The sequence below is a fragment of the Ursus americanus genome, chromosome 17, assembly GCF_024610735.1.
Source record: "Ursus americanus isolate L20-20 chromosome 17, mUrsAme1.1.p, whole genome shotgun sequence".
NCBI lineage: Eukaryota > Metazoa > Chordata > Mammalia > Carnivora > Ursidae > Ursus > Ursus americanus.
In genome coordinates this window covers 16,892,274-16,917,317 of record NC_142143.1, presented here as the reverse complement: position 1 = coordinate 16,917,317, position 25,044 = coordinate 16,892,274, and the positions used below count along the sequence as shown (strand labels likewise).

Sequence of the window (25,044 nt, the reverse complement as noted above, 5' to 3'; positions counted from 1 at the left end):
TATTTTTTTTTTTTAAGATTTATTATTTGAGAGAGAGAGCAGGAGGCAGGGCAGAGGGAGAGAATCCTCAAACACACTCCCTACTGAGTGTGGAGCCCGACATGGGGCTCCAACCCAGGACCCTGAGATCACAACCTGAGCAGAAATCAAGTTGGTCACTCAACCAGCTGAGCCACCCAGGCGCCCCTCAGTATGATTTTAATTAGCATTTCTTTTAGTTTGATATCAAGCATCTATTTGGTTTAATGAATTACGTCTTTGGCTATTTTACTATTGGATTGTTGGTCTCCTTCTTCCTGGTTTATAGAAGCTCCTTATACATGAAGGAGATCAGCCTTAGCATGTATTCTGTGGTTGTTTGATACGGTGGTCTACGTGCGTCCGTCGGGTTAAGGGGCTGACGGCGTTGTTCAAATGTTTGCGATACCGCACAGTGGTTCGAGTGGAGCTGTCCAGCAGGCCTGTGGACATACAGGTCTGGAACTCAGGTGGGGGGCCTGGGCGGGAGGGATACATTTGGGAGTAATCGCTACAGGTGGCATTTGAAACAGGGAGGTGGGTGTGGTCACCTAGAAAGGGTAGATGGAGAAGAGGTCATCGAAACTGAGCTGCAGGCCATTCCGAAATGGAGAGACTGAGGGGGGCCACCAGCAAGGCAGAGATGGGGCTTGCAGGGATGTAGAATAGCAAGCAGAAGGCAGAGGTTGTTCTTATTTTGGAAGCTAAGTGAGGAAAGCATTTCAAGGAGGAAGGAGCCCTTCCAATACTTGCAGAGAGCAAGGTTAGAATTCTTACTGAGAACTGATCACTGGCTTTGACAACACGGAGACTCTTGGTGACCTTGACAGGTGTACTTTCAGTACAGTGTTAAGACAAAGGCCTGATCTCCAGAGAGGGAAATGATTCGAGAAATACAGTGGGCTGCTGGGCAGTGGGGGCTGACTTGATGCCTGAGGTTATAAATTCAAAGATCTGTCCGAACAGGCCTGTGGCTTTCGTGAGCCAGATTCAACTGCTCCAGCGCTGGAAAGGCAGGGGCTGTGTTGAACCAGAGCTGTCCGGCGAGTTTGAAGGAGGCAGCTGAAGAAGCGTGGACTGACGGACCCAGGAATCTGAAAATGAGAAAAGTGCTCAACAGTGAAAAAGTGGTAAAGCAATGGTTTGGAGGTGGAGGTCTGGTCAGAGCCTGGTTGATTATACTCACCAATACAACCAAGGCCCATAGATGACTCCAGTCTCTTCTAGGTGAGTTCCACACAGGCGTGAGGTCCACCTAGCTTATCAAGAAGTCCAACAAGGCTGTATTTCTTACGTTTTATTCTTATTTGAGTTTACAACGATGCAAAGATAGCAGATGCCCATTATAAATGGGTATATGATACCACAGATACATTATAAGGCAAGGAAGCCCAATTACTGAAAGACCTCTTAAAATGTACTTCATTTGGCTACATCACTGATAGTGTATGATGTGGAACTTCTGATATCTCCCAGAAGAGACATTACCATAAGTTTCCATTTTATCAGCTTCTAAACTTTGTTTTTTAAAGGAAAAAAAAAGGTTAATGAGCAAGAATAAAAATATGTTTTTAAAAAGATGATCTCTATATAAATAAAGTGTCTGATAAATTAGTGAAAGGAAGAAGTTTGGAGAGGGGTTTTTATTGTTGTATAAAAATAAATACTGTCAATTTACATTCTATAAGACTGATAATAAATTATTTCATGGGTAAATACGTCATCTTATTAGTTGCATACTGATGTAAAGGCTTTCAGAAAATCAGTAAAAAAAAAATTTTTTTAAGGAATCTACATCCCTTTTATAAATTAATTGAGCTAATTGGTAACTGATTTTTCCATGTCTTTATTTTTCTCTACAACACGCCTTGTAGGCATTTTGTTGCTGTAACCAAGGTTGGGTAGCAAAAGAGAAAGGAGACAGAACTCAAATCAGCCATGCTAGTTAGTTACTAGGATCTACGGAAAATGTTAAATCAGGGAAGGTGGAGGCCACTAAATGTTCAATGAAGTCGGGCATTATTCTTTACTCTGAAGTCTTCCTTTATGTGTTTTCCTTGATCTCAGGAACATGAACAATTTAGAGTCGGCTATATTTACCGTTCAGTTGGATGAGATGGAGGTGTCCCTGTCTGAACCCTAAGAGGTGTAGCAATATTCTATTCTCCTTCACAAAATCCTGACGCTCCAGCCCACTTCCTGTCAGTGAATTCGTTAGGTACTCCTGGTACACCTGGGGGTCATAGAAAGAGTAACTGGCCCAGGAGACCAGAGACCCAGATTTCAGTCACGATTTGGGCACTTCACACCCAGGCACTGTTAGAAGTGGAACGTCTCTGCGTTTCAGTTTCTTCTGCTCCAAACTACAGGTGAGAATGTCTCCCTGATCTACTTCGCAGGTACTGTTGTGAGTACTATACAACAGAGTGTATTTGAGTGTGTTTCAGAACACGTAATGCACCACAGATGCTGGTAAATGCTTTAAAAATGTAGTTTGCTGGGCACTTTTTTAGGTTATAAATCAAGATAGAAATCTATTGGCAAGTAGAAATGCTTATGAATCATACAGCCCAAATGTAAATAAGTAATTTACAAATGCTTTACAATAAAATCAAAGAAATTATTTATGGATTTTTTTAAATAAAAAAAATCTTTGCTGCTAAATATTCATTGACTTAATCATTCTTTCTTTTAAAAGAATGTTCACTATTTGACATTATAACTCTCCAAAGGAGAAAGTCTATAATTAGTTCAGTTCTCTGCCTTGGAAGATTCATTATAAGGCAGAAGAGTGGAATAATTAAAGTCTTAAAATAAGCAAAAATATATAACTCTATACCACAGTCCCCTTATTTTAGAGAGTGTAAGAGGAACACTTCCCCCAACACGTTTATAAACAATGTACTATTTATATAATGTTAACACTAACACAACTTAAACCATAATGATTGATGTTAATGTACATTCTTCCCCTTACCACTTCAATTACTAGATATCTGATTATCTTGAGAGATTCTACTGCATTTTTTTCAATGAACCATACATGATATAAAAATGCTTACCTACTGAATAACTAAAGCGTTGGTCAGGTTTTGGAATATGGGTCAGAGTTTTAGAAAAATATATCGGAAACACAGCAGTGTATATGACAGAGTCCCATGTAGAAATTAGCCTGTGCAAATAGGTGGTATGTACAGACATGACCAATCATTGAAGTAACCCACCAACTTCTCTTAAAATGGCAAGCCTAAAAGTTCCAATAGACTTCTCAAAAGAGCAAATGAATCACTTGCTCATTTGAAATCTTATAATATAATCATGGTGATATTAAATGGTAGTTTTTTTTCATAAGAAAAAACTATTCATTATAATACAGGTAATAAATAGTAAACTCTGGAGAGTAGCAAAATCTGTGGACCAAAGGACAAAAGCATATCAATAAAATGTGTTTAAGAATAACTACCTAGGGGCGCCTGGATGGCTCAGTCATTAAGCGTCTGCCTTCAGCTCAGGGCGTGATCCCAGAGTCCTGGGATCGAGCCCCACATCAGGCTCCTCCGCTGGGAGCCTGCTTCCTCCTCTCCCACTCCCCCTGCTTGTGTTCCCTCTCTCGCTGGCTGTCTCCCTCTGTCAAATAAATAAATAAAATCTTAAAAAAAAAAAAAGAATAACTACATAATGCTAATATTTCAATAGCACTATGATCTTTGCGATCAACAATCCAAGATTTAGTTCTCCATCCAACACTTCTCTCTCTCTGCCTTCTGTTTTCTCTTTCTCTCTCTCTCTCACACACACACACGCACACACACAATTTCTCACACCATCTTGTCCCTACAGATGCAGCCCCGTTTATCTTCTGGTTTTGACTGTTCAGTCTTCTAAAAAGATCAAAATTCTTTCAACAAATCAATGATCAAAAATGACCCACTGCTTTCTTTAAAGATCTCTCGAGGTCATTCTGGGTTTGAAGAGAAGCCTGCCAAGACCTTACCGAGCTGAAATTAAATTTGCATTGGAACAGTGAAAAGTCAGTTTATCTCATGCTCAACGAACACATTCAGGTCAGGTTGGGAGCTAGTAACTGATCATTTATCCTCAGGCAGCAGAGAGGTGGGCACAGTTAAAACTATTAAAGACTTGGTTTTGGTCCCTTTCATTTTATAGTAGGACCTGCAGGACAATACATCTGTGAGACAAGACAGGCTAAAGCGAACTTGGTTTCCTTGAACCTGGAACCTGTTACAAGTTAAACAATAATAAAGTACATTTCTGCTACCTCAGTGGTTTTTAAATTATTCACTGTAAACATCCTATATTCTTTCCTATTTAATTAACTTCAGAGCTTGAGCTTGTGTCTACATCTATGTCAAATTACCATTTATTCTATGAAAAGCAGCACAAATACTGGTCACTCTGGTTTAACACAAATTCCTTAAAAAAATGTTAAGGCCATTTAATTGAATCAGGGCCAACTGAAGATTACCCTGGTAGAAGTCAAACTACTGATTTAAGATTTTTGAAAAAGAGTCGTAAGTGGTTGTCTTGTGTTTTCCTCCTTGGGACTTGAGAAAAGCTTGTAGGATTTATTAGTCTCCAACGTCCCCATCTCGATCTCCGATAAGCCAAAGAAAATGAAAACTTAAGGCCAACAGAGCTGTCCCAAGCAGGTCACCCAATGCCGTCAGATAGGGGATGGAGAAGCTATCCGGGTCCTTTCCTTTCCTCCAGAAGTGATGGACCATCCAGTCAGCAATCCAGAGCAAGGTAAACACCTAGAAAACACCAGAGATTACTGCTGTGGCTTGGACGTTCCTAGCCCAGTAAACATAAGGCCCACTGGCCGTAAGTCTACGCCACTGCTTTCTGAAAGGAAGAGCATGTGTCAAAGTCAAGAACCACGCTTGAAAAGAACTATTTAACCGGCAGGAACCTTTGCTTTTCACAAGAAAAAACGCTATGTATCCCTGCAATTAATAACATTTTTCTTCAACTTTTCACATATACCGTCTCATTTTCTTCAAGCTTCCCCCAAATCCCAATCGGCCTTATATTTAACAGTATCATTCAGCTGCCAAACCACTGTTCCAACTTCCTTCTATATGACAAGCCTGTGAAGAAGGAAGATATATAAAGGAGGAAATAGAAAGTACAATAAGGAATAACATTCTCCTACCGCAGGTGTATCAAATGAAATAGATGGGGAGCCGACCATTCACTTACTAATTACAAGGCCATGGGTGGCCTGTCAGGGGAAACGTTCAGTCAACGGTTGAGAACAATAACCAGAAGGGAGGCGCGATGAGGAATGATTTGTCTCCATAGCTGCGCAGATACAGACACGGAGTTGAAATGTTTTAAAGGGCGATTCAAATACTAAGGTGATAGGTTTGAGTATTTTCTAGGCTATCAGGAATATGAAGACCGTCGTAATGCTCTGAATTTGGGAATCAGTTAAGCATTTTTTATCTTTGAATGTTTAGAGGCGGAGGAGCCTCTAATTTCCAAACTCCTTTAGCATTAAAAAGGCATTTGGGATTAGAGAGGCCAATGCTCTCTGGTTTTGAACAACTTGGCAGGAACAGCAGCATGGCTGCGAGCACGTCTCCATCACTCACTCCCTGACTGCACGCGAGTCACTTAACCTTTCACATTCTGTTTCTCCGAGTGAACGTTAGAGATAGTAATGGCACCGACCTTCATGAGAATGTTGCGAAGATAAAATAATAGACTCAATCATCAGCCGCAGGCACACAATAAGCTTTCACCAGATGTCTGCTACTAGAAGATCTTAAGAGCGTCACTGCTGTGCCAGTTTGGGCCCTCCCAGAAGTGGGGACACTTGGTGTGTGCAGGAGGAAGCCGACACCCGTCCAGAGTCTACGCCAAGGGGTGTTACCTTTTGCTGTTCTGACATGTTGGCCATGGAGGTGAGGTGCCTGCCGTGAGTTCTAAACTTCTGTGTGCTGTGGTTTAGCTCTGACACCTTCCCCAGAGAGGAGACTGGCTTGACTAAACAGAGAGACATGGACCCATTCTAAAGGAGTGAGCTTTAGATGTCTTTGGACATCTACGAGAGAGAGAGAGAGACTGTGTTTTAAGCCCCATTTTCTTTTGCATGAGATTGTTTCTTCTTTAGTGTTTCCCTGGCAAAGACTGTTTTGGGATCACAAAAGTTCCATCAGGACAACCTGTGTTATGTGTGGAGGAAGCATGATGAGATATGGATCTGATTTCCATTTATCATCTGTATGACTTTGGGTAAGCTTCTTCCCACTTTGAGCCTAAATGTTTCATTTGAAGAAAACCCAAAAGGGCCTCATGTCTGCCCCACTGACTTTGAGGTAAGTAATAAGAGCCTCGGTCTGGGGGCAGACAGAGAAAGGTGAGAAAGCAGCACGAACTCAGGTTACGTCAATAAAAGCATAACGTACAGACCAGGAAAGACAGTCATCCACTGGGCCCTCAATGGGCCAGGCCCCATCTGGGCAGCGTGTTCTGTTCCGGATGCCTTATTTCCATAGGAACTCGGTCCCCCTGCGTCTTCACTGTCTAGCAAAGTGACCGGCTCATAAGGCAGGCACTCACTATTTGACAGAATCCATGAGAATCCGTGGGACACAAAGAGTATCCCATGAGAACAAGGACTGTTTGTCCTGGGCAGGGAGGGCAGGAGATGTAAACTTAAGAAGGTTACGGTGTCAGGAGACATTAGTCTAGAATACACAGTTTCAGAGGGTAGTTTTAGGCCGTGGGAGAAAAGTTATTAAAAGAACTGTTTTCAAAAAAACAATCTGGGCTGCCTATAAATACAACAAATTCTGCAATAAACTCTATATTCCTGGAGTATATGGAGGTTCGATAAAGAAATGTGCTGATGAGTGAGTCATGTGCACAGGAGGAAACAGCAGTTTTGAAGAGAATAAGGTAGCTAATTTCTATGGGATTGGCAAGAAATAAAAATAAATCTGTATTATATGTGTATTATTACATATTCACAGAGGATAAGTTCATACATATTTATATGCATAAATTTATGTAATGTATGTCTATCATACATATATGATATGTATACAATTTACAAATTCCTTGTTTAACACCTGCATTGAATGGATTAGACTCATCTAGAACAGGAGTTGGCAAACTACAGCCCATGGGCCAAATTCAACCTGCTGCCTGTTTTTATAACTAAAATTGTATTGGAACTCTGCTCTACCCATTCATTTACTTCCTGTCTATTTAGTCTATAATTTAGCTCACAACATTCTCATGAAATAGGCACTCTTATTATCCCCAATGTTCATTTGGAGCAATCAAGTCAGGGAGGTTAGGTGACCTGCTTGGCACTACAATGACAGAACCATGTAGCCGTGACACAGACCATATGGTCCACAAAACCCAAGATATTTAGTCTCTGGCCCTTTACAGAAAAAGGTGTGCTGACCCCCTACTCAGGAGACAAATGCTTATTCATACAGAAAGAAATAAAATAGCATCCATACCTCACATTGCAGAATAAATTCTAGGTAAGACTCAAGTACAAAAAGCAATACTTGAGAAGTTTTTTAAGAGAGTGTCTCATGGCCCTGATGTAGGGAATGATTTGATAAGTAAAATGCATAAAATATTAGTTTATAAACCATATTAAAGATTTCCATGGTTCAATAAACACCGTAAATAAAGTTAGAAATCATGCCCCAGGCTTGGGAAAAAAGGCTCTGCATTGTATATAACTGACAAAGAATTAGTATTCAGAATATTTACACAGACTATACAGAGCATTCCTACAGTTCGTAAGAAAAAGAAACAACCCAATAGAATAGAAAAGGAAATCGAAAGTGTTAATAAACATATGAAAAAATGCTCAAGCTCACTAATAATACGGGAATGCAAATTAAACCACACATAAACTCTATTTCATACCCATCTAAGTGGCAAAAATCAATTTTTAAGCAACAGTAATAGCAAACATTGTTTTTAAAAATGGCCTGTTACAGAGACATGCGGTGTTCAAAGAGGTTCACATGAACTGATTTAATCCTCAAAATACCTCTGGAATATGCTACAAACTATTATTATCCCTTTTTGACATAAAAGGACACGAAGGCCTATGTGAAGTGTAGGAAGCCTGCCAGAAATCACACAGAGATCACACAGCTCGTGGGCGGAGACGGGCTCCAAACCATTTTCTAGTCTAATACTAAAGCCCACGTTATTAAGCGCCAGTGCAGCACACTGTTTCGGTACAAAGAACTCTGCGCTGGCAACAGAAGTGTGAACTGGCACAACTACTCTGCAGACCAACTCGGCAGTCTCTGTTAGATTTGAACACGGGCATCTCCTCAATTCAGCAATTCCACGTAGAAACACGATTTTTTTTCCTTTTTCTTCTGCAACATGGGTAAAAGGATAAAACTGTTCGTGGCCGAAGGAGACTGGCCTGGGGGCTTTACTGATACTGGTCCCAGGTGGCCACCCCAAGGACTGAGAGGACCAGTATCTTGGGGTACTTGCAGAAGTTCTGCTGGGAAACTCCAACATGCATGCTCCCAGAAATGCCTAAGAATGTTCACTGCACCGCTGTCGTCAAAGTCCAAAGTTGGAGATAACCTCAAAAGGCTCTTGACAAAGGACGGAGTAAATTAACTCTTAGGTCGCACAACTGAACACTACAGAGAAGCTAAAATGAATGAAAAAGAGCTCCATGGATCAATAGGAGTATGTCTCAAAAGCATATGGTGGAATGCAAAAAGCAGTAGGAGACTACGTAAAGTATGATTCCAATAAGGCTTATACATATGAAAAGCAATACAATATGTTAGTTATAGACTCATTCCGTAGCAGTTGTAGAGAAACATGCTTGGCAGCGGTACATACCAATTTAGACAAGTGCTCGGGAGGGAATCAAATGAGACCAGGAAGGGATACACAGGGGGCACCAGCCATATCCATGATGCATTTTTTTTTTTTTAAAGATTTTATTTATTTGACAGAGATAGAGACAGCCAGCGAGAGAGGGAACACAAGCAGGGGGAGTGGGAGAGGAAGAAGCAGGCTCATAGCAGAGGAGCCTGATGTGGGGCTCGATCCCGTAACGCCAGGATCACGCCCTGAGCCGAAGGCAGGCGCTTAACCGCTGTGCCACCCAGGCGCCCCTCCATGATGCATTTTTATTGATCATTTTGAAGTAGTTGCTTAAATAATTTGTTAAGGGTTGATAAAGCTGGGTAGTAAATACAAGGCTATTTTATTTCTTATAACTTCCTGTATACTTGTATTTTATAATTTAAAAAATGTGAGCAGCCAGGGCAGTGGTAGGTCACTGACCAGGGCTGCCCAAGGTACCTCTTAGAACACCTACCTACCCCAGGGGACACCCCAGCGAGGAAGTCAGTGTGCCCTGTCGAGTCCGTGAAAGGTTCAGATCGTTAGTGCCAAGTGGTGCTGGGGCTAATGCCAAAGGGGTATTTAAGTGCCTGTGTGTGGAGTGAGCAAACATCTAATTCTTTCATTATTCTTGCAACCGTCCTCCCCAGCTGGGAAAATAAGGAGACGTTTTCTGGAGAAACCGAAGGGGCAAGTCTCAGGACTCAAAAATACTAGAAACTATGAAATTTGAAAAATGAGGATTAATCGGAAGTCTGCACAGTTAACAATGGGATTCCTTTAGACCCTTGCTTTGTTTCAAGAACAGTGGTGGGCAGGAGTATAACCCCCCAGAGAGGACATCAGATGTTCAAATTCAGAGGGCTCCCAGTGAAGTGTCTGATGCCCCGACAGCCTTTTCTACTCCAAGCTACCCACACTCTCCATGCCTCAGTCTCCTCCCCGTAAAATAGAGGAAATAATCCCTGTCTCATAATGAAATAGTGCAGAAGACTTACAACAGTACCTGCCACAAAGAAAGAACATAATAAATATTTGCTATGATTAAAAAAGATAGGGGCACCTGGGTGGCTCAGTCAGTTAGGCAGCTGCCTTCGGCTCAGGTCATGATCCCAGGGTTCTGGGATCGAGCCCCGTGTTGGGCTCCCTGCTCAGTGGGGAGTCTGCTTCTCCTCTGCCCTTCCCCCCTTGTGCTCTCTCTCTCTTTTTCTCTCAAAATAAATAAATAAACAGTTCTTATGAAAGAATAAGAACTTGACTTTCCCAATAGCAGCACTGGGAGACAAGGAAGCAAGGCCTTCAAAAGCCTGAGAGAAAGGTATTTCCAATCCATAATCCTGTGCCCAGCCAATTTATCACTCAAGTGTTGAGGGTAAACTAAAGCATTTTAAAGATTTTATTTATTTATCCAACAGAGATAGAGACAGCCAGCGAGAGAGGGAACACAAGCAGGGGGAGTGGGAGAGGAAGAAGCAGGCTCATAGCAGAAGAGCCTGATGTGGGGCTCGATCCCAGATCGCCAGGATCACGCCCTGAGCCGAAGGCAGACGCTTAACCGCTGTGCCACCCAGGCGCCCCTAAACTAAAGCATTTTAAGACATACATGCACTCAGGAAGTTTTCTCCCAAGTTCTCTTTCTTTGGAACTTTCTTGAAAATGTGTTGATGCAAAATGAGGGGAGAACCAAGAGAGAAGGAACAGAAATAGGGAAATAGAAGAGCCAACTGAAGAGAGCAGCAAGGGAAGAAGGCTCTGGGATGAGAGCCATGCGGTCGATGGGCTGGCGAGCCAGAGTCTAGACACAGCAGGCGGATGGAGCGTGCTGGAAATGAGGTCTCCACGATCAAGGCAAATGGAAAATTATCTGATACAACAGAGTTTGAGGGCAAAAAACTAAGCATAGATGTGTGACAGCTGTGATGGAGCACTTGGGAAAAAATTAAGGATTGGTTTATAGGAAACTATGTCAGTGAAAAAATAGGGCAATTATCTCCAGAAAAAAAAAAAAAAAGAGAGAGAGAAAAAGAAAGAAAATACTAAAAAGAAAGAAAATATAATCATGATGCATGACTTGGCTCTGTGATAAATGATATTTACAGTCATAGAATAGAAACAATCTTATTCATTAAATAAAAATTGAGCCTTCCTATTTTAGGAGAATGAAAGTTGGGGAAATAAGGCATGGGGTAAGATGGCTAGATCCTCATTTCTCATAACCAACGGTCCACAATTAATTTCTTAAGAAAGCAAAATTAGCAATCCAAGCACAACACAGAGATAAAATACCAGAAGAAGTGGCTACATTTGCTCTGGAGGACAAGTACTATTTAGTTTCTTACACACACACATAAAAGAACTTTTTAAAACATACAAATAACATATCTTTTTTCAATATGTGACCCACGAATGAGCTTTGAAATCAATTTGATGTAACTGGTCTTTAAAAAATGAAATAGAATAAAATAGAATATAAACGGGGTTAGAATCGAAAGTATTAGGATGCTAATAAGGATATTTCATACAACCTTTGTTTCAGCTATGAAATTACATGTATTTATATGTAAATAAAAGATAGAAATATGTGTGCATTAGTTTCAGTATAAACATTTTTCTTTTTTAGAGAAGGGAGGGTAGAGGGAGAGAGAATCTTAAGCAGGCTCCATGACCAGTGTGGAGCCCGACATGGGGCTCCCTCAATCTCATGACCCTGAGGTCATGACCTGAGCTGACATCAAGAGTGGGATGCTTAACTGACTGAGCCACCCAGGCACCCCTAAACATATTTCTTACTGAGCGTTGTGGTCAAAAACATTTGAAAGCTACTGATCTAACATGTACGTCTGACATGTTAGATTCCAGGGATCCCACATGGAAATCTGTGGAAGGAGAAAACGATGTCATCTTTCTATTTGATCTCTTGACCTCTAGCAAAACACTTACCCATGATAAGCCTGAAACAAATGTGCGTTGCTGAACGGACTCTATCACTAAATGACCGTTACTGTCAATGAGTGAATAAATCCTCAAGTCCTCCTCATCTTCACAATGATATATACATCACCTACCTCATGGGTGGGTTGCAGAAATTAAATAATGTATGTAAAGGGTTAAGCAAGTCTCTGTACACAGTCAGTACTCAATAAATATTAATGTCATCCTCATTGTTCATCAGTTATTATGCTGAATCTATGATCTTTATTTAAAAGGTTATTGGGGGACGCCTGGATGGCTCAGATGGTTGAGTGGCCGGCTCTTGGCTTTGGTTCAGATCATGACCTCAGGGTCCTGGGATGGAGCCCCATGTGGAGCTCTGTGCTCAACGGGGAGTCCACTTAGGATTCTCCTTCTCCCTCTGCCCCTCTGCCCCACTCATGCACTCTTTCTCTCTCTTTAAAATAAATCTTCTAAAAAAAATTAAAGGTTATTGAAATGGAAGTATGAACACTGGTTTCTCACACTAACCAATGTGACTTTTCTCTCTGATCCTCAGTTCAGGCTTCTTTAAAATAGATAAACTTATGTCTTCATAGTCTGTTCTGGCTCTGAAGTACAAAGGTAAGAAATTTCTTGTCATGAACTACGTAGCGATTGCTTGCCTCACTCTTGCGTATCTTCTCCCACCGCCTCCCACAGTTTTACTCCATTAATTGGATTTAAGTTCCCTTCCCATGCAATTTCTTTTTAAAGGTATTCGGATGACTCAAAGTTCACTCAGGTTTCAACTATTAATTTTTTTTTGCAAGTTAACAAAGGATTTCAGTGTTTTCTTGGAATTCAGTGTATAATGAATTATTAAAATCACAATAAATATCAGATACTTCCTCATGCAACATGTTTTATTTTTTTTTTAAGTTAATGATTATTTAAGGAATGCATGCTTTTCACTGCAAAAACACATCGAAATCAAACCAAGGGTAGACTGTGTTTTTACATCGTCTGTTTGTTTTTTATGAAATATGCATAAATTCTTTAGGTAAATATACCTTCTGAAAAGGCAACTTTGTAGCCTGTTCTGCATGTTCTAGATGTATTGCTTGGAATTTAAATAAATATCCGAAGTACAAAAATATGTATTTGCTTTGGACGATATTGATTCTCTTGGCCAGCTCCTTCTTTGAGCTAGAATCAACATTCTCATGTACTAGCACCCCCTCTGTGCCCTGAATGCCAGTAATGGCCTTGTGTATTGTGTAAAGAAAGACGATTCTTTGGGGAAGGAAGGCCTAGAAAGATGATGCAAATAAACACCAGGAGCAGCAAATTAGTACAGTTCTTCCAAACCCCTAACTTACAAAGGCTGACTTTATTTCCCCTATAAAAATATGCTTCCCTAATCCAGTTTCCAGACTGGAAACCCTACTCATTAAAAGCGAATATATAAATGTTTGCTCAGAAGAATTTAGGATTATCAGTCAGCAGGAATTCAATCTACTCCTGATATTTAAGTAAAAGCAACTTTTCTTTGGTCTAGTTTGAACTATTTTTGTAAGGTGGCAGGTGGAGGGAGGTGGGAAATTAGCAAACCTTATTTTGAGAAGGAGCCCATAATATTCCCAAAGAGTTCATGCCACAGAAATGGTGAAGACGTTCTGTTCAAAAAAACTTTTAGAAGGTGCAGCTTTAAAAGGTACAGATACTAGGGCACTGGGTAGTGTTCTATTTCTTAAGCTAACTGGTGAGTTTCCTGGTGTTCACTGAATTATTCTTCTTCATACCTTGTGCATATCACTGTTCATCTATTCGATATTTAATATATAATGATAATTTTTAAAAAGCATAAGAATTTTTGGCTGGGTGTCCATTAACCCTGGCCCAGTTAATACCACCATTGATCACTCCCTCGTCTGACCATGTCATTCTGCTCCAATCATGCAAAGAGCCAGTGACAACTAATGTCACTTAACATTAGGAAATGACAATTTGAAAATTAAAAAAAAAAAAAAAAGTCAAGCAAAATAAGATGTTTCTTAGTTTTTTTATCAGAAGGGGGAAAAGATAGAAATAAAACATATGAAAATAGCTATAGGAAATGAACATTTATTGATTTTCTCCTACTGAACTAAATTACTTTAATGCTGCTAGTAGCCACACAATATTAGGGAAAGATGCAACAGGCAGAGACCAGGACCTGAGCAACTTAGGGGCTCCCCCTTCCCTCTGCCCATAGCCCAGAGATCACCCTGCTTCTATATCACTTCCCTTTCAGGTAGGAGGCCTTTCTGTGGGTTGCCTAGCAAAACATTTCACTGAAAAAAAAAAAAAGAATATTCATTCACTTGAAACCATTTATTGTATGCCTTTCCAATATATGTATTACTCAAATTTGAGAAATAATCTTGTAAAAAATATTTTTTTCATAGTACATCAAAATATTTGTGGTGGTGGTCTTTGAGTGTGGGGATTATTGGCAATTTTACCATGAGGAGTATATGCTGCTTTACGATATGAAACAAAGCTCAAACTAAAACGAACAAACAAAAATGCCCATGAAACGATGACTAAAACTCCCTTCCCTGCCTAAGCTCAGAACAGAAATGTGTTTTCTCACTATACTAGGTGACGTATGGTCTCAGAAAACAGATTTAAAAGGGTAACTTTGAAATCTATAGGAACTGAATAACAAATATTGCTAGAACATGGAACCACCTGGAAAACATTTTAAAGGTAGGTAAGGTTTAAAAAAAAAAAAAGGGGTGCAGGTAAAGTGAAAAGTGTCAGAAGGATAGTTCTGAACTTCTTTGACATAAGAAAGGTAAACCCTGAAGTCAACTTACTTTAACAGGAGGAAATAAAAGGAAGGGGCAAAGAAATAATTGAGAAATTTGAAAATCAATCTTTTCTTAATATAGAAGGGTCTCTTAAAGTTATTGATTATAGACAGAATATGGAGAAAAGCAGGGAATATAGCTGGGAGTACAAAAGGAAGGAACATGCGTAATTAATCTAATTCACATCATAGAAAAAAGCAGCCATGAGAAGAGACACGCATGAAAACCCAGATGTAATCCACTTGGACTTCCATAAGGTTTGAGATACAGTATCACATACGGATTCATAAATATAATTACTGCGGCTGTTGAAATGCTAGCACACTGAGAACTCTATGTTAAGAGCAGAGAATAAAAGGATATTGATTTGGCAGGGATCACAGAGAAAAACATCTACATTAGTTTTGGTTATTTGGCACATCTGTAGCTGTAGCTGTAAAAATACAAATATTCCTATAAATGAACTGAGACCCACATAAAGAAGAGAGCTTGCAATTAAGAATGACAAATGATTTCTTTTGCGACTAAAATTTTAAAAAAACATGTGAAGGCTCAAAAGAGAACAGTTGCATAAGAATAGACATATACATCAGTGGAACGTAATAGAATTTAGAAATAGACCCATATATACATGAACTGATTTGTGACAAAGACACTAAGGTCATTCAAGGTGGGTAAGGATAGTTTTACCAATAAATGGTACCAGAACAACTTGGTATTCGTAAGGAAAAATATGGACCTTAATCTGTAATTCACAAATATTAACTCAAAATGGATCAGAGACAGCAAAAAAAACCTAAAACCAGAAAATTTCTAAAAGAAAAGAGGAAAAACCCTTCACAAGCCACACATAAGCAATGGTTTCTTAGGAAAAGAAAAGCACTAGCCATAATGAAAAAATTAATAAACTGACTTTATTAAAATTGAAACTTCTGTTAAAATATATGGTTAAGAAAATGAAGAAGCAATGTATAGACTGATAGATAATATTTTCAAAACATGTCTATAACAAAGGACCTGTACCCAGAATATATAAAGAACTCTTACAACTCCATAAGTCAACCCATTTTTAAAAATGGACATAAGATTTGAACTCGACCATTTTCTTACATCATACACAAAAATAAACCCAAAAGGGATGAAAGACCTAAATGTGAGATAGGAATCTATCAAAATCCTAGAGAACACAAGCAGTAACCTCTTTGACCTTGGCTATAGCAACTTCTTGATAGGCACATGTCTCCAGAGGCAAGAGAAAGAAAAGCAAAAATGAACTATTGGGACGTCATCAAGATAAAAAGCTTTTGCACAGCAAAGGAAACAGTCAACAAAACTAAAAGGCAACCTATGGAATTGGAGAAGATATTTGCAAATGTCTTATCAGATAAAGGGCTGTATCCAAAATCTATAAAGAACTTATCAAACTCAACACCCAAAACACAAAAAATCCAGTCAAGAAATGGGCAAAAGACGTAAACAGACATTTCTCTAAAGAAGACATACAAATGGCCACAGACACATGAAAAAATGCTCAACATCACTCAGCATCAGGGAAATACAAATCAAAACCACAATGAGATACCACCTCACACCTGTCACAATGGCTAAAATTAACAAGTCAGGAAATGACAGATGTTGGCGAGGATGTGGAGAAAGGGGAACCCTCTTACACTGTTGGTGGGAATGCAAATTGGTGCAGCCACTCTGGAAAACAGCATGGAGGTTCCTCAAAACGTTAAAAATAGAGCTATCCTACAACCCAGCAATTGCACTAACTAGGTATGGATCCAAAGGATACAAACATAGTGACTTGAAGGGACACCTGCATCCCAATGTTCATAGCAGCAATGTCCACAATAGCCAACTATGGAAAGAGCCCAGATGTCCACTGACAGATGAATGGATAAGGAAGATGTGGGGTGTGTGTGTGTGTGTGTGTGTGTGTGTGTGTGTGTGTGTGTGTGTGTTTATATAATGCACCACTACTCAGCCATCAAAAAGAATGAAATCTTGCCATTTTCAACAATGTGGATGGAACTAGAGGGTAATATGCTAAGCAAAATAAGTCTGTCAGAGAAAGACAAATACCATATGATTTCATTCACATGTGGACTTTAAGAAACAAAATAGATGAATACGGGAGAAGGGAAGGAAAAATAAAATAAGATGAAAATTGAGAGGGAGACAAACCATAAAAGATGCTGAACTCTAGGAAACAAACTGAGGGTTGCTAGAGGGGAGGTGGGTGGGGGGATGGGGTAACTGGGTGATGGGCATTAAAGAGGGCACGTGATGTAATGAGCACTGCATGTTATATGCAATGGATGAGTCAGTAAATTCTGCCTCTGAAACTAATTAAAAATAATAATAAATTACAAAAATATAGAGGGACTCTCAAAAAGTTTTCTTTGCAGCAACAGCCTACAGTAGGGGTCAGCAAACTACAGCCTACAGGCCAAATGTGGCCCGCCACCTGTACGGCCCATACGCTAAGAATGGTTTCGATATTTTTAAATGGTTGAAAATAATCAAAGGAAGAATAGTATTTTGTGACATATAAACATTATAGGAAACTTAATTTCCAGTGTCCACAGTAAAGCTTTGCTGGGACACAGCCACGCTCATTATTTACACAGTGTCTGTGGCTGCTGATGTGTTGTCAGAGCAGAGCTGAGTACTTGGGACAGAGACCATGTGGCCTGCCAGGGCCTAAAATGTTGACTATCTGGCCTTTTACAGAAAAAGTTTGCTGATCCCTGCCCTAGAGTATAGGACCCCTTTCTGTCATTCTCCACTAGGAAATAATGAGATTACCAAGTTTAATTCTCAGTCCTTTTACTTACCTTGTGATGGAGTAGAGAGAACAAAGACTTTGGAGTAATACAGATCTAAGTTCAAACTTTATGACTGAACTACTTCTGTGACTCCAGGTAAAATTTTTTAAGCTCTCAGTCTCTAAGAGTTGTCACTTGGAAAGTAGGGAAGGCTAGGCACATCTCAGAGGACCGCTGAAAGGATTACACGAAATAAGGTCCATAAAATATGTTGTCTGGCAGCTACTAGACACTCAGTAAGTATTAGTCTGTATTCTCCTTGTAAGTTAAGGTATCCCAGAACAGTGGCTAGAGAAAAGAACGATCCAGACCACTCACCAAACAGTTGTTGCATTCAAAGCCACAAGCTATAGTTTGGTACTTTGCCTCTGTTCTTTTTCTGACACAAGGTAGTTACCACACTTCATTTACTTTTGTTGTTGTTGTTAATGCCGTCATCTGTACTGAATATAAATTGAACAATATGTTCTGTATTCTTCATGGGTCTGGTTTCTTCTGCTCAAACAATGAGGAACTGTGTCAGTATTAGCCCAAATACTCAAAGCACACTCAATACATCTTGAATCCAGTTTAACAAATTTTTTTTTATACCTAACATAGAAGACACTGTGATAAGCGTCACTCAGAAAGAATACAACACGGTTACTGCTTTCAATGAGATCCGAATCTGCATGAAGAAACATGAGTGAAATGCCTAAAATAATCCAAGAATTCTATAAAGCTGGACACTTATTTGATAATTATTTACTGTAACAGGCAGAGGCAGGGGCCGAGTCTATGACGCTGGTCTTTCTGTCTACGTTCAGCTACAACCGGGTCGGAAATGGATGCCCATTATTCAACTAAAACCAAAACAAGCCAAAACATAATCTCTGGATAAGACTAAACTAGAACATCCTTTGGAGAAAAGTAGAAGGGACCTTAGCAGAGCTGGGAGGTAATACCGGTCAAGAACCTACAACAGGTTCTTCAGAGCACCTCCCAAAACAGATGATTCGAGGAAAACTGACTACGAACACAAGATTCTTGGAACAGAGGTAACCATACAAAGTAGACGGCTTACGCACAAGACTATCAAAATAACAGTTCCAGCTATAGCTAATAGAATGGTTTTGGACTTTCTCTTGGCCAACCAAAACCACTACTAACACTCATGTTATTTATACCTGACCAACATTACAGATGAAATAAAGCAATCTATATCTAAGCTAAAAGAAAAGGCAATCTGGCTACCTAGGGAAAGCAAACCAAAAATCAGATCTTCCCAAATGAAACCCTGTCTTCCAGAAGAACCAGCGACATAGGTAAAGGTCTGGACAATCCCTAATGATCTCCTGCAGCTTTGACCAAGTGAAGAACAGAAATGGAGACTGAGAATTTAGAAAGTTCGCACACTCCCAGGAAAACACTCCCCGATGATTCTTAAGCCATCTAACAAAAAGCCATCGGAACTGGTTTTAAATTCAGTCAACCAACAAACAACTTACATTACTGAACACACTTTAAAAGCCAGCCAATCAATGACAGTCCTTGCTTCTGAAGTAGCCAATGAGGAACAAATTCAGTCCAATAACTATACGGCTTGGGGCCAACCAAATACCAGTCACACCCAAGTAACCATACATCTACAGATGGCATCAACCCCCTCGTGCTTCTGAACATCTGCCAACCCCTCAGCTCCATGCTTCCCTAAAATCCGACGTAAGATCGGCAGTTTGCCAGGCTAGAGAGACTCTACCTGCTCTGAGCATATAGCTCCCTTACAACAGTGAGCAATCAACTCCACTATGTCTCTTTATTTTTAGATATTGAATGATGGTCTTATCCTCCTTTCACATCCTTTAAACATTCCTTTTATTTATTTATTTTTAAATATTTTCTGTATTTATTTGAGAGAGAGAGAGGAAAGAGCACAAGCAGGGAGAGCTGCAGGCAGAGGGTGAAGCAGGCTCCCCGATGAGAAGAGAGCCACATGTGGGGCTTGATCCCAGGACCCTGGGATCATGACCTGAGCTGAAGGCAGATGCTTAACTGACTGAGCCACCCAGACACCTTAACATTCCTTTTAATAATACAATTAGAACTAACATGGACATTTAGCTTTAAAATTTAAAAAAGTAGTATGGGACTAAATATTTATTTTTTAAAATAAGCTAAAAATTTTTAATTATAAAATCAATCAGGTCAGTATTTCTATGGTGAATATTCTGGGATCACAATCAACCACAATTTTATTCTGGCAAATTTCTTGAGTAATGGTTTTTATGTTTTTCAATTAAGTGCTTTCACAGAGCTGTGTTATAAGATTTATTGTCGGTGACATGAAAAGTCCTCTAAGTCACGTCTGCGATCTCAGCAGGATTCAGAGCACGGCTGGTTACAGCCTAACCAGAACACTCGAGAAAGATGGCTCAGCTTCTCTGGCTCTACCTTCATCTTCATCAGGGTCGACAAGCCTGAAAAGAGCTCCCTTTCTCAATGCCTTGCTGCCCAGGCATCCAGCCTGCTATGCCTCCAATGAGCCAGAGGCAATCATTTCATCTTCCGTGCCTGACTGGCCTGGAGCCCAGTCATACTTGTCTAGAGAATTAATCACAAATACGGATTTAGGGAAGTGTGTCCATTTTCAGTCCCCACAACCTAAGCTACAATAACATCATCACACTATCGTATCACAAAAGTGCAATCACAAGGCTAAAAAAGAATCTCAAAAATTCACCCATTTCAACCGCCTACCTCCCAAAGCTAAAGATGTTTTTGCAATGAGAGAAAAAAAAAATTCTTGAAACTGTTGATCTTCCCCTCACATTTCCTTTGTCATTCTCTTCAGACTTTTCTTTCCGCCCAATCTGACAGAAACCAATTAAGAGACAGAGGCAAAAGAGTAACACAGAAATAAAGAGATCCTCACTTTCCATTTGAAATCTGGTGAACTTAAATCTTGAGGAGAGAGAAAAGAATGTGAATGAGATCAGCCAACCTGTTAAAATCCCCTGGCTGGGGCGGCTGGGTGGCTCAGTCAGTTAAGCGTCTGACTCTTGGTCTCAGCTCATGTCTTGATCTCAGAGTCATGAGTTTGAGTCCCACATTGGACTCCACACTGAGCATGGAGCCTACTTAAAAAAAATAAATAAAATAAAATCCCCTGGTTGCTTAGCTCTTTCCTTTGAGATACCATCTAGGAAGAGGATTTGAGTTAGTGTGATAATAAAAAAATACATGAGCGCACCAATTAATAAGGCCTCTTATGTGCCACACATTTAAACAGTACTGCTACTGTGCAGAGAGGAATCATTATCCTCACATGCAAGAACAATAAGACCCCCAAGGAATTAAGTAACTTTCCTAAGGCCAAGCCAACGAACTCTCAGTTAGTGGCTGGTTATCCTGGGATTCCAGTTATGGCCGTGTTGCCACTATTCTCTTTGAGAAGAATGACTCCAAGGAATTAGTGGGGCATCAGAATTACGGTAAGCACTCTTGATGTTAGATTCCATAGGTTCTAATCCCCTCACTGATCCCCTAAGAGACTCATTACTCCAGTGATCCACAGCTACTAAAGAAGATGATATTAAGATAGTAAGATAGTAATAGCACCTTACACGGATTATTACCTCATTTCATCCTTAAAACAACCCACACGGTGGGTCTATTCTGCCGCTTTTTTACAGACAAGAAAACACAGTCCCTGAAAGGTTACCTTGCTGAAGCTGACACAGGCGTGAGTGGTGGAAACAAGAGCCCAAGCCCTTACATACTATAGACTCCACTGCATCGAACGAATGTATCAGACCTCTCAAGTTTGTTGCAAGTGGAACTAATTTTGAAAATCATCATTTTATAAAACACCATAAACTCTTCAGTCTGGTCTTCAAGATCCTTCATGATCTTGCCACAATCTGTAATTTTCAACCTTATTTTCCAGAAATTTTCTTATTATATTCTGTAAATACCCTGAGTTTTCTCACTTACCTAATGCTACTTCCTTTTACTGAAATGGCATTTTCTATGGATTCCACAAACAAAATTTTATCCCCCATTATAAATCTTCCTCCCCACATAGGAAAAAACTCTCCCACTACTGAAATTCCATAGCACTTTGTCCTTCTCTCAGGACACTTTGGACCTATTTGTGTTCTTGACTGGATTCCTACTTGACTTCAAAAGACAGATTCTGTGTAAACTCTGTGGAATGAATGCCCTCTGATGCAAAATGCCTGGCTGGAAGAAATATGAAGATCTAATGAAGCCAGAGGAAAAAAGACAGCTTTAAGTCTTCAGAAATTGCCATCCTAAGAACTACGATGCTCTAAGAGCACGACAAAGTGCCAAACATATTCTTGTAAAACAGAGTGGTTAGGAGGGTAGACTGTAGACTCCATCTTGCTGTGTGGACTTGGGCAAGTCACTCAACTTCTCTCTACGTCAACTGCCTCACCTGAGAATGAGAATAACATAACTTAGCTCACAGAGTTGTGGTGAGTACTCGGTGAGTTCATATGTATAAAGTGCCTAACAGTGAATGGCTAATAATAATAATAATAATAAATGTAATACAAATATTTGTTTTTATTGTTTTTGAAACTTTTATTTATATTGAAAAAGCAGCTGAGATTACCAAACCTCAAGAAGGGAACTGTCAGAGATAGGACATGTTCAGAATGAACAACTTAGATGATAAGGAGACCAGTACTCTTTTCCTCTCACAAGATCAAGAGGAGATATAACTGAACATTATAATATAAGTCAAATTATGGCAGAAAGCGGTAAAAACAGACCTCTGGGTAAAAACAGGTCCATTAAAAATTAGCTGTTTGAAAAAAATCAGCTGTTTGGACGTGGAATACAATTTTTCAGGAAAACAACATGTTATGTAGTGCCTGAGTTTTTGGCTAACCCATAAAAGCCAATTTAATTTAGTATTACTTTAGCAGTAATTATCAATTCTCATATTAATAGACTGTTGCAGTTACCAGCTTATTTTATTATCAGCATATACATTACTCAGTGTGTACAAAAATGCTTTGTAACAAATCATCTTTACTGTAGAAGTGGGAATTCACAAAATCACACATCATGAATGCAGGAGGGGATCTGAGTGACAGCTAGGGTCACTGTGCTTCTTCCTTTGCCCAGGAAGAAGGGTAGTGATGGTAATTATGCTTGTCATTCTAATTATCAACAGCTCCCTTTCACTCTCAAAAGTGTCCCAGTTTAGACTAAAATTTTATGGTCACCTTAGTGTTAGTATCTTCACCCTTATGTCACAAGTGAGGAATCTAAGCCACATAGCAGTGCTGTGACTTAGCCAGAGTCACAGAATTAGGAAGGGACCAGGAAGGGATTCCTTAGCCTGCAGTCTTCCTGTCCCACTGCATGCACTCACCAGTAGCAGGATAAGGTGATGACAGTGATGGCTAGGATCTGGGGCACCAGCAGTGCACACCACAGAAAGTCTATATGAGCAAGGCTCTCCCCATCCCGGAGGGACTCAACAGCATCAGGAGCTGAGGCTGGAGAAGTGTAGCGGATCTTTGTTTGTATGCCCGAAGCCTGGCCTACTGCCCTTTTCACTGTACCCCCTTGTGGCTTCTTGTCTAGCTATGGGAAAGACTATGAGGAGAATGAGGAATTTAGTTTGGACGTGTCATGTTTGAGACGTCTTTCCACACGTAACTGGAGATGCAGAAAAGGAGTCCAGACTGGAGATATCAATATAGGGGAAGCAATGAAAGGGTGCTATCTAAAGCTTACGGGCACTCATCAGGAGAGCAAGAAAAGAGATCTGCGGTAAAGAACAGGGATCAAAAGGAAGGTGAATGGTGAGGAGGTTAAAAAAAAAAAAAAAGGGCCTCAGGGCATTGAATGACCAGCTCCCATAATGAGGGGAAGAAGAAATGGCAGCTCTGACAATAATGATGATAAACTGCAGCCACTACCATGATTGGAAACATATTATGTCCCAGAAATTCCACCGAGTAATATATAGACATTAGCTTAGCCCTCATTACTATCCTCTGAGTCAGGGGGGGAAAAATAAGGCCAACGAGGTCACAAAACTTGATTAAAGTCACAAAATAAGTAGCAGAGCAGAGATTCCAACTCATGTTTGACTCTAAAGAGCTCCGATCTTTCTACAATATTCTGCATATTGGGATCTTATCTTCTCTCTTCTTTCCTTTGTCCTTCGCATGTGACATTTGTGATTACACGAAGCCTGGCTTATTGATATTTTTCTTCTGTGGGAAGATTAATTTTATGTTTCTATTTACAGTTAAAAGGCACTAAATCATGTGAACATGACTTCAGAAGTAAGATGTGGTCGGTGTTTCTTTTAGTAAGTATATAGACCATATTTCTGACCCAAGCACGTTCCACTTGATAAGAAATGGAAAATGTTTGCTCTTAATTTACACCATTTGTGTTGTGGCCGTGGTCATGTAACAAACACAGGTTTCAAAATGACCATGAACTATTATTTATAAGACAGAAATCCTTATTAGGAAATTCATTAATCAATATCCTAATTATATATTTTATTATGTGGGGCACACATTTGCTCGTTGAAGGTGGGCTTAAGATTTGCTAAGAACAATTCTTCTGGGATTATGAACCTGTGCAATTTGTACAGAAGTATAAAATTTAAAACCAAATATTGTCTACTGAAAGGTAGGAACAAAAACTAAGGAGACTCCTGTTTTAAAAATCGTATTAACAAAAACCATAAGAATTAACTATCTTGCTAAGAACAATTTCTTCTTTATTGATATTAAATGAAGTTCTCATCAGCTACAATATATACTCTGATCCTCCCCTTCAAAAAAAAAAAATCTATTGAAGCACTTTTAAAGAATGAAAGCCAGGCATTGGCAAAAAAAAAAAAAAATTGATTCTGAAGTTACAGAGGAAGACTCTACTGTCACAGAGAGGGAAGTCTTGGGCGCTTCTCTGTTTCACGCATACACACCCAATCTCCCACAACTGAGAAACGATTGTAAAGGCCAGGGACAATGTCTTCTATTTCCTTTGTACAGCGACTAGCACAGTGCTTGGAAACTATTATGGATTTGATAAAATCCTGGTATGTCCAATTCTCAATTTTACATATTAAGAACTTGTTGTCATTATATCATTTAATGGAAATATTTTGTCTCTCCCACATGAAACAACAGATATAGCCAGAAGCAAAGATTTTCTACAACCAACTTTCACAATGAATTTCTCATGGAATTTGGTGCTGCTGGAATTTTAGCAGTGTTCTTAATAACCTAATTTTCTGCATGAAACAATCATTGCCTAAAATAGGGAATTAAAATTTTCATTTAGAAATGGTTTTGATTCATAGTTTACCAATTATATAAGCAAGCACTGTGTTGGGATTCAATAGGCATCAAGAACTAGAAAAGTCTCTTTTTTTCCATTAAAATATTTTATAGCAAAAAAGCATTAAGATACTGCATATGTGCTTATCTTTTTGCCTCTTGTAGGGTATGTCATCCAAGCTTTATGCTTTTGCCTTTTCACAGACAAAGGAAGCA

General features: G+C 39.6%; 1 protein-coding gene across 3 annotated transcripts in view; it reads right to left on the bottom strand.

Moving 5' to 3' along the window:
* Positions 1-1,300: 1,300 nt before the first annotated feature.
* The window catches only part of SLC41A2 (solute carrier family 41 member 2), a 108,797-nt gene continuing 85,053 nt past the window's right edge, over positions 1,301-25,044 (bottom strand). For all 3 annotated transcript variants that reach the window (XM_045779991.2, XM_045779990.2, XM_087868792.1), the window contains exon 11: positions 1,301-4,793. In XM_045779991.2, the coding sequence (XP_045635947.1) occupies positions 4,608-4,793 (186 nt within the window). In that variant the 3' untranslated portion in view covers positions 1,301-4,607. The remainder of the gene's footprint in view (positions 4,794-25,044) is intronic.